Source organism: Mytilus trossulus, chromosome 5 (genome assembly GCF_036588685.1).
Source record: "Mytilus trossulus isolate FHL-02 chromosome 5, PNRI_Mtr1.1.1.hap1, whole genome shotgun sequence".
Lineage (NCBI taxonomy): Eukaryota > Metazoa > Mollusca > Bivalvia > Mytilida > Mytilidae > Mytilus > Mytilus trossulus.
In genome coordinates this window covers 4,540,896-4,552,208 of record NC_086377.1, presented here as the reverse complement: position 1 = coordinate 4,552,208, position 11,313 = coordinate 4,540,896, and the positions used below count along the sequence as shown (strand labels likewise).

General features: G+C 31.0%; 1 protein-coding gene across 1 annotated transcript; it reads left to right on the top strand.

Moving 5' to 3' along the window:
• Positions 1 to 2,065: 2,065 nt before the first annotated feature.
• Positions 2,066 to 10,805, top strand: LOC134719367 (uncharacterized). The gene is made up of 2 exons (XM_063582370.1): positions 2,066 to 2,310; positions 10,469 to 10,805. The coding sequence occupies exons 1-2, from the start codon at positions 2,165 to 2,167 to the stop codon at positions 10,647 to 10,649; spliced, it is 327 nt and encodes a 108-aa protein (XP_063438440.1). The 5' UTR covers positions 2,066 to 2,164; the 3' UTR covers positions 10,650 to 10,805.
• The last annotated feature ends 508 nt before the right edge of the window (positions 10,806 to 11,313 follow it).

Here is an 11,313-nt window from a genome sequence, read left to right as displayed (position 1 = left end):
CAAAATCGTTTCTTTCCCTGTCTCATGTAAACCCACGATCTTTGTTTATTTTGAAAGTTGTTGACCTACAAATTAAAGTATTGCATGTTGATGTTTAAATCATCTACAGTAAACAATATTATGTTATAATAGATTTAACAAATACGAATTTGTAATTAGTGCACGATCTCTAAGAATGATTTAAATAACAAGTGAACTGGTGAAGGATATCCCTGCTTCTTCCATGAATGACGTCACTATAAAATACAATGTAGGTTGGATATATTTAGAATATCTCGTCATACTAATTTTTCCGGATTGTAAAATAAACGTAAATAGTGTAAAGGAGAGTTCAAGATACGATAATTTCGTGAGAAACAGAAGGGAAATGTGTAAAAAAGTGTTTAAAGTCAAACTATTCATTTCTGAGTCTCCTTCTCTTCAATCTAAGTAAGATTTGTTTGGAGGTTTTCCACACTATAACATGTATAAAAACAAAATGAATGATGTGAGGGAGTGTCACTCTGGTCAATCCCATAGGGGATTGACGGCTTGAAGCCGTCTTTCCCCAAAAAACAAAGAACTAATAAGTGATTTCTTTTTATAAAATTCCAGATTTAAAAGATGCACAGTGAAAAATTGTACATTTAATGTGGTGAGGACACCACAGGAAACACGAGAACAAGCCGAAACAAGGAGCGGAAACAAGAATCAATTTATAAACACGAAACAAAAATAGCGAAAACACCAAAAACCTATACATGTACATTTGTTGTGAAATTGCCTGCACCCTCGATTTTGCTGCTACGTATATATATATATATATTCTCTCATCTATGGAAAGCCAACGGGGTCAAAATTCTTAATTCGTAACTTGTCAATTCGTAACTTGTAACTGTGTAATTTCTAAATTGTTAATTCTTAAATTGTTAATTTGTAACTTGTTACTGTGAAATTCATAATGCTTAATTCGCAAATTGTTAATTTGTAACTTGCACCTTTGTAGTTTCAACATTCGTAATCGGTAAATTGTCAGTTTGTTACTTGTAACTGTGCAATTCATAATGCTTCATTCGTAAATTGTCGATTTGTAACTTGTATCTTTGTATCAAAATTCAACATTCTTCATTTGTTAATTGTCAATTTGTAACTTGTAGATTTTAAAATTCTTTATTGGTAAATTGTCTTTTTGTATATTATTTGATACAAAGATACAAGTTACAAATCGACAATTTACGAATGAAGCATTACGAATTGCACAGTTACAAGTAACAAACTGACAATTTACCGATTAAGAATGTTGAAACTACAAAGGTGCAAGTAACAAATTGACAATTTACGAATTAAGCATTATGAATTTCACAGTAACAAGTTTCAAATTAACAATTTAAGAATTAACAATTTAGAAATTGCACAGTTACAAGTTACGAATTGACAAGTTACGAATTAAGAATTTTGACCCCGTTGGCTTTCCATAGTTTTATAGCTAGCTCTCACTTGTATGACTGTCACATCAAATTCTATTATATTGACAACGATGCGTGAACAAAACAAACATACACAATATGTCAAAAGCAGTGATTCAGCAGTCAAAGGGACAACAACCCGACAAAGATAAGAAAACAACCTAAGGCCACCAATAGTATATACATTTTATGCGTTTTTACAGTGTCAGTTACTTCCTACAGCATGATTTAAAATTTGAATATCTGTGAAAATAAATCTGGTACACGGAAAAGTATAGATTTTTTTTTTTTATTTAAATAAGGAAATTCAAAATTTGTACTTATATCTAAATTGATGTATAACAAATGGTGTACATGAAAATCTCATTTGATTGAAATAGCTTTGAATGGTAACAGTATAACTCAAATCATGATATTTTAAAGGGTATCATTGAGAATGGAATTGAAGAATGTGTCGAAGAGACAACAACCCGACCATAGAACAGAAAACAGCAGGAGGTCACCAACAGGTCTTTAATGTAGCATTGCCGCACTCTAAGGCGTCCTTCAGCTAGCCCCTAAACATATATATATATACTAGTTCAGTGATAATGGAAGCCATACTAAACTCCAAATTGTACAAAAGAAACTAAAATTAAAAATAATACAATGTTTGTACAATTTTAGTGCTTCTACTAAAGGAGTATGATGGAAAGGTGACATACAACTACTTCGATGAGATGGCACAATCTTACTGTGCGAGAGGCAGAATAGGTTGGGTGTTTGCTCTTCGAAGAAACTGCCCAAAAGTAGGGAAAAGTTGCAAAGCTTTATGTGCTGGTGCAAAGAATAAAATACTGGCTTCAATCAGAAAACAAAAGAAACGGTGAGCATCTTCATAATGTACATAGATAAATACTTATGGCAAGCCAAAGTGGACAAAAAGAGCTATTTTCTAATATTAGAAAATCATTTTCTAATATTAAAAAATCATTTTCTAATATTAAAAAATCATTTTCTAATATTAAAAAATCATTTTCTAATATTAAAAAAGAAAAAGTCTATTTATTAATATTAGAAAATGATTTTCTAATATTAGAAAATGATTTTCTAATATTAGAAAATGATTTCTTAATATTAGAAAATGCTTTTTTAATATTAGAAAATGCTTTTTTAATATTAAAAAATCATTTCTTAATATAAGAAAATCCTTTTTTAATATTAGAAAATCATTTTCTAATATTAGAAAATCATTTTCTAATATTAGAAAATCATTTTCTTATATTAGAAAATCCTTTTTTAATATTAGAAATTCATTTTCTAATATTAGAAAATCAAAAGTAATTTCTTATATTAGAAATTCATTTTCTAATATTAATAAATGATTTTTTAATATTAGAAATTCATTTTTTAATATTAGAAATTCATTTTTTAATATTAGAAAATCATTTTCTAATATTAGAAAATCATTTTTTAATATTAGAAATTCATTTTCTAATATTAGAAAATCAAAAGTAATTTCTTATATTAGAAATTCATTTTCTAATATTAATAAATCATTTTCTAATATTAAAATATCATTTTCTAATATTAGAAAATCATTTTTTAATATTAGAAAATCATTTTTTAATATTAGAAAATCATTTTCTAATATTAAAAAATAAGGTACTTTTTAATATTAGAAAATGATTTTCTAATATTAAAAAATGGTTTTCTAATATCAAAAAAGGATTTTCTAATATTAAAAAAGGATTTTCTAATATTAAAAAAGGATTTTCTAATATTAAGAAATGATTTTTTAATATTAAAAAATCATTTTCTAATATTTAAAAGTACCTTATTTTTTAATATTAGAAAATGATTTTTTTAATATTAGAAAATAGTTCTTTTTGTCCACTTTGGCTTGCCATAAATACTGGCTTCAATCAGAAAACAAAAGAAACGGTGAGCATCTTCATAATGTACATAGATAAATAAAGTCGAATAAGATGCTGTGGATTCATTAATATTCGTTGGATACCAATTTTCGTGGATTTCGTGGGTACAGGAGAACCACGAATTCAAATGTTCATCGAAATACAAATTTTGTAAAGGAATGAGTGTAGACTTTGACAAAACCACGAAATTAAATATCCACGAATTTGTAAGTTTTCCTCAAACAACGAAAATTGGTACCCACGAAAATAAATGAATCCACAGTAAGTTAAATGAATATGTTAAATTTGATGTATGTCTATTTGTGCTTCTTCGTTACATTTGTTGGTTTTTACAGTGATTAAGATGATAACACAATATTGACTGCTGTACCCCTATTTATGACATTTTTACTCTTTGAGTATGTTTGTTTTGTTCATGCATCGTTGACAATGTAATGGAATTTGATACGACTGTCATACAAGTGAGAGGTTTATGAATATGGCAGTTGTTATCCATTCGTTTGATGTGTTTGGACTTTTGATTTTTGTCTTTTGATTTCGGACTTTCCTTTTTAGCTCACCTGGCCCAAAGTTCCACTGTAATTACTGGGCCAAGTTCAGTATAGATAATTGTAGCAACAAGAATGTTCAGTAAAGTAAGATCTACAAACAAATCACCATCATCAAAACACAATTTTGTTATGAATTTATCTGTGTCCATTGTTTTATATGCACATAGACCAAGGTGAGCGACATAGGCTCTTGAGAGCCTCTAGTTGATTTTCCTCGGAGTTCAGTATTTTTGTGTTTTTACTTTTTTTGACATTTATATATATGTGTAAGAAGGCAGACACGTTTTTCAATTTGTCTTCGGTATCAAGATAGTCTAATGTCAAAACTCCTTTTTAACAATTAGTAAAAATAATTGAACCTAGAAATGTTGTTTTGTTCCTCAACTCTGTGTGAGCTATTAGACAATTGTAATGCGTGAATAAAACGAACATTCCAAAATGAAAGTGGAATATATTTTTGTTATAATTACACTTATGTGAACTTCCCTATTGAACTCCTGATTTTATTTCATATGTTAATAAAGGTAACGGTAGCATATCGTTGATCAATAGCCATCAATTGTTACATCTCAGCTCCTTTGTTGTAGGTCCGTGTAACACTTATCAATTCAAAGTTTTAAAAAGTTTTGAAATTTTAGATTTTTGGAATTTTGATCAAAGTTTTAAAATATCAAAATTTCAAATTGTGTTAAAGTTTTGAAATTTTGAAATTTTAACCAAATTATTAAAATATCAAAATTCTAAATATCGTTTAGAAATTTGATAATTTAGAAATTTGACCAAACTTTTAAAATACTAAACCTAATGCGCAATTTTGATTATTTCACTTTTTGAAAGTTTGATTTTTTAAATGTTTGCTTAAAATATCAAAATAGAAAAGGGGCAATAAGAGGGATACCTGTAAAAAGCGAAACGAAACGAAACAATATGAATTAAAAACATACTGATACTTAAAAGTTTATGTATGAAAACGGACAGTGGAAAGCGGTGAAAAATAGGATGACAAAATTAATATTTCTTAAAAGAAGATAATTCATTTCAAAACCAGACGTACGGCTCTGATATTGACCATTTTACCTGCTGGTTTTTCTAGCACCCATATTTTAGGAGAAACGGGAGTAACAGTAAAAACTAAACAACTTGCAGTAGGTCAAATAGTATGGTTATGTTGAGCATGTATATTCATTTTCTACTAAACTCTAAGCCATAAAAAGGCTCAATACACGATGTATTATCTCTTTTGATTTCATTTTTTTTTTCTGTTTTGCTTTACGACTTCTTACTTTCTGCAATCATGTTGGCTAAAGAATATATCATTTCATGTACTGAATGAAAGATCATCTTAAACGTTTTTATCTGTTCTTTGTAAGTTGTTTGCCCTAAATATTCAGCTTTAAGCGTTCCGTAAGGAGGTCGATCAAGAAAAGCGCTTCATGATACTGAATGCATGGTTTAAGGTTGTGCTAGTCCACAGTGTGGGAGGTTTTTAATATGATCTTTTTACGCTGAAATTAAGACGGTAATAGGATCCAATATCAGCAAATTGGAGCCAAGATACTGTTACAAGGTATCTACAAAAACTCATCATAGATGGATACCGGAATATAAATTTTGCCGGTTTTTGCGCCAGACGCGCGTTTCGTTTACAAAAGACTTATCATTGACACTCGAACCAAATTAAGTTAAAAAGGCAAATAAAGTCAAATAAAATTGAAAAGGCCAAATAAAGTAAACTTTTAAATCCAACGTATAGCTCTGGTTTTGTAAAAGTTGAAACCTTTCATATCATATATAAACGTATACCATAAACATTATTCTCACGAGCATTCATATTTATGTAATAGTTACCGCTGTACTACATTAAGCACCCAACTTGCATTCATGTTTATGTAATAGTAACCGCTGTACTACATTAAACACCCATCTATCCAGTTGTAGGTGTCGGCATTTTGAAAGTTGAAAATTGTGTTCAAAAGTTTTTATCAGCGATAAATGGTAATCTTCTGGGGAACCAATATTTAGATAGTACCTGTTTTTACTTGATACTTCCACTAGGGGCTTCGATAATGGTACATTAAAATATTCTGATCCATAATTTGATGATATAATATTCTGTGCCAGAAGAGAACAAAAAAAATTATCCATGCCTTTTAGTGTTAAATTTTGAACCAGACAAGTTGATTGATGGCGATGAAAAACTTAATAAAATTATTAGCGCTTCGACAAAACAACCTCACCACACTTTTAAAGTTACATGGTTGCTACCTTAATTTAAAGACAACGTTTGGACTGGTTATCATACACGTAGCTCCATTATAGGTTCTAGATCAACCACTGTTTTATTATAGTAAACAAAAGGAATAGATTTTTTTGTATTTAGGATATTACTGTCCCGTATTTGCATTTTGATATTTGGGTATTTTGAAGTTATCGTACGACAATCGACTTTTAGCAAACTAAAAGTTCACATGTACACCCAGTCAGAATGGGGCGATTAAAGAGAAGCCACACTGTCAGCTGCATGATGGATTTTTTTCCATTTTTGGCCGTACACCAATGTCGCTCTCGAAAAACCAGTACAATGTTAAACGCTGAATTTGAAGTAAAGAATTCACATACGGAACGCTGAAACTGAAATTTGAAATTCAAGCAAAATAAGAACGAAACAATTAAAGAGGTGTTTGACCAAAGTGAAGTTAAAACATATTTAATTCCATCTATATAAAGGTCTACTTTGTCCTAGGAAGTTGAATTTTATGTTTCTTCGTAATTTGTATGTAAACAACCTATTTTAAATTATCGATTTTTTGTTGTTGCCAGTGACAAATATTTCATGAATGTTCCGGAACCAAATAGCAATAAATGCAACAGGGAGAGAGTGTGCATAATGAGGACATATTAAACCTTTCAATTAGTTAATTGTGGTCTGGAGCTGGCGTATGACAGTAACTGCTAGCCTTATGTATAGTAGGCCTTTGTTATTTTATTATCATTGTCATGCATGTTAATTAGTTTCTTAGTTTGTTTCCTATTCTGACATAGGACTTGTATTTCCTATTGAAGTGCGTTTTACTGTTCGTATTACTGTGTGTTTTTCATTCTTTATTGGCTAGAGGTATAGGGGAGGGTTGGTATTTTATTGCGACGCTATATTTAAGTATTCCTTCAGTATCATTTGTTGGAACTGAAATACATCATAAAAGGCAATATATTATCATCATGCAATCGATCAACAAGAAAGGAAAACGTTTTAAGTTGTATGGCAGCCCATCGAAGCGCTTTTTCCGGATCTACCTTCATCAGGAACGTCAAAAAGGCGAATTTTTCACTGATACTTCTAAATGTTGGGCACTGGGAACACAAAATAGCTTTGAATTATTTATCTCAAACGCTAACCTTATATAAGAGATTTAAATTAACGTAGTTGATCCCGGTTTAAAAAGGTTTAATTATATATATTTTTTTGATAGATGCACAACCTTAAAATTTCAGGATACTGTTATCCCATGTGATGTCTAATATGTTTCATAAAAAAAAAACGACTTCTTCTTTTCATTATTTATTTTGTTATTAAGAATGATTTGATATATTTCACGCTATTTATTTATAACTAAAATAGTTCTTATCAGAGCCGTGTTTACATCAGTGATTACAGGTTCCCCTCTTGTCGCCCCTTTATACTTTTGATATTTTAAGCAAACATTTAAAAAAAATAAACTTTCAAAAAGTGAAATAATCAAAATTGCACATTAGGTTTAGTATTTTAAAAGTTTGATCAAGTTTCTAAAATATCAAATTTATAAACGATATTTAGAATTTTGATATTTTGATAATTTGGTTAAAATTTCAAAATTTCAAAACTTCAACACAATTTGTAATTTTAATATTTTAAAACTTTGATCAAAATTCCAAAAATCTAAAATTTCAAAACTTTTTAAAACTTTGAATTGATAAGTGTTACACGGACCGTTGTAATAGGGGTGATCTCAGCCGGATCACCTCTACCAGATCACCCCAGTTTGAGTTTCTTTGTTATGCATGCGTCTTTTGTTCTGTAACATTTTGGCGGGAATGTCAAATCCACTATAAAACTAAGGCCGTGTTCACACCAAACGCCGTGTACAGTAAACATGTTTACATTTGGTTTAATGTAATCTACACTAGTTTCACATAAGATTTGTCAACATCTATACACCTTGTTTAGTTACATGTACATAAGATGTGGTCACACTTGTAAACTATATGTCATTTAATTGTTCATTACGTAGAACTGAACTCAAATTTTCGAACAACCTTTCTAGCAGTAAGGGAACGACCATCCTACTTTAAAAAAAAAAAAGGGGGGGGGGGATTTTCCCACAATTTAATTGAAAAAAAATCGGATCATACAGATGATTAGAATGAAAAAATAGTCTGAATCGAAAGTTTCCCCATACATTATAGTGTTAAATATTGAATTGGTACCATCGAAAAAAAATTGAATATTACTTTTTGGACTCAGACCCCCCCCCCCTTTTTTTTTTTAAAGTAAAGTGATTGCTCCTAAAAGAAAGTCATTTTGGATGATTTGCAGTAGTTTAAAGATGTCTCGACTACGCATTAAAAATATAGGCTGCATCAGCGTGCTTATAGACAAAAAAAAAGAATTGCGATGTTAAGGATCACTACATTTCTATCTTTTCTGTTTGTTTCAAATGGTATTGTTTCTACAAGTTGTTTTTTTTTTGGGCAAAAGCTGAGGGTGATATTTTTTTTTTATTTCTTATTGTATTTTAACGGATCGAAGATTCCTCACAAACAAAAAATTAACCTCCATCTTTTTTAGTAATGCATTTATGAGTGAATCGGTTGTTTGAGTAAAGACCAATGGCAAATATTTCTGTCAGTGTATACGTCCAGTCGATTCGAGAAGACCATTTCTAAGGAATTATGTGTTCGGCAATGAGGATGGATGAGTTTTGATAAGGGGTTAATAAGGCTACGTTAAGTGTTTTTTATAACAAATAAACATATATCAAGTTTAGACAAATATTTCTGTAAAGAACTTAATTAATAAGTGTTATGAGTTTCGATTTTATATAAAAATTGTTTCTTTTTTACATATAAATGGAAAAATTACAGTTCGGAATGTTTAGTTTTGTGTACACTGAACCTACACAAGGCCTACATCGACTATCGACTGCATGAAGACAAAACATGATTTAAACTACATGTAAACATTGAGTTTTATCAATGAGAACGTAATTATGTTTAGTTTATGTGTGAGTTACACTAACACGACACCGAGTTTAGGTCAATGTGAACACAGCCTAAGCTATCAACATTCACGTAGAAAAAAAATCAAGTGTATATGCTGGGATTGGGACTCAAGACCTTTGGCATATCAAGCCACGACACAAACCACTACCCCAGGACGACTGGATACGAATTATCAATAATTAAACATACTTAAAGGAAGCAAGATATTTATATAAGTGGGGAGAGTTGGCAGACCTTTATTCAGTGGGGTTTAAACCATGTTCGTTAATAAGTGAGTTGTCAGACTGATTGTTCAATTAGAGTTTACACTTTTTCAAAAGTAAGGCGAGCACACTACTAGTGTGGGCCGATTGGCCAATAGGGCGAGTTTACATTGTTTGATATCTACTCATCGTGTTTAGGGGGTCATAAAGGGTATACATAATATAGTAATATATAAAGTATATTATAGTGGTTGTGTGGCGTTTTAAACTAGATTTTATGAAATGCAAATGTTTTTTCCCACTTGTATTTTTTGTCTATCTGATGATTTAAGCCTTTTTCAACTGATTTTTATAGTTCGTTCGTATGTTGTACTGTTATACCACTGTCCCAGGTTAGGGGGAGGGTTGTGATCCCGCTTACATGTTTAACCCGGCCACATTATTTATGTATGTGCCTGTCCCAAGTCAGGAGCCTGTAATTCAGTGGTTGTCGTTTGTTTATGTGTTACATATTTGTTTTTCGTTAATTCTTTTAACACAATTAAGGCCGTTAGTTTTCTCGTTTGAATTGTTTTACATTGTCTTATCGGGGCCTTTTATAGCTGACTATATGCGGTATGGGCTTTGCTCATTGTTGAAGGCCGTACGGTGACCTATAATTGTTAATGTTTGTGTCATTTTGGTCTTTTGTGGATAGTTGTCTCATTGGCAATCATACCACATCTTCATAAAACAGCATAAAACAGCTGGAATGTAAAATAGTTATCCCACTCGGACTTGGTGTGTCATCCGGCCATCGGGGTGCTCTTACACCGATCATGACACATCGCGTCCTCATGGGATAACTATTTTACAGCGAAAAAAGATACGAGTGAAATACCACAAACGACGGAAACAACATCAATTAAATGAGGAAAACTAACTCGCTCAATGGGTTCGCATATCGGTCAGTGCATGCTATACAATGTATGATTACACTGTATTCAATTCGATTGACCATATCAGTGCAGGAGTTTTGCTTATAATGTCACCAACTGTTTTAACTACATCAATACATTTCACATAAAATTCAAATAAATATTTTTGAATTTCAGTGTCAGTTGCTTTGATGCGTTCCTCATTGTTAAAGGTCATAGCAAGCTCCGAGACAATCCCTCGAATTCCCAGCCTGATGCGGGGAAGTTAAACCTGAGGACCTATGGCTATGGTTTACCAGGGTGTACCTACCCAGGAAGAAGTTGCGGACCAAACTACTGCTGCTGCTGGGCTTTCTGAAAAGTCTGAAAAGGGCAATCTTAATTAAAAATGCATTTAAGTTATCCTATATTCATGCCTTTATCATATAAAATGTTACTTTCCTTCGTATAGTCTTAATCTGCTATATGTTCTAACCTGACGTAAAATAAAATAAAGTGCTGTGGATTAATTATATTATTCGTTGGATTTTCTTGGATTTTGTGGTTACAACTAAATGTACAACGAATTACACATTTTGTAAACATTCATTATTTTCATACAACGAACTCAAATCAGACGAAAATACAAAAAACAAGTTTGTAGCATCTTTTGTGAATTTCTGTTTTCAATGTTTTTCAACTTCGATTTTGATTTTTCTTACCAATCTTTTTATAGTTGTCAGTTGTTTTCCATAAGTTCTATTATTGTAAGATATAGCCAAACGTTTTGTTTCGTCAGGTTTTATTGACCTCTCCATTTTGAATAATTAGTTATCAAAGGTACCAGGATTATAATTTAGTACGCCAGACGCGCATTTCGTCTACATAAGACTCATCAGTTACGCTCACATCAAAATATTTATAAAGCCAAACACGTACAAAGTTGAAGAGCATTGAGGATCCAAAATTCCAAAAAGTTGTGCCAAATACGGCTAAGGTAATCTATGCCTGGGGTAAGAAAATCCTTAGTTTTTCGAAAAATT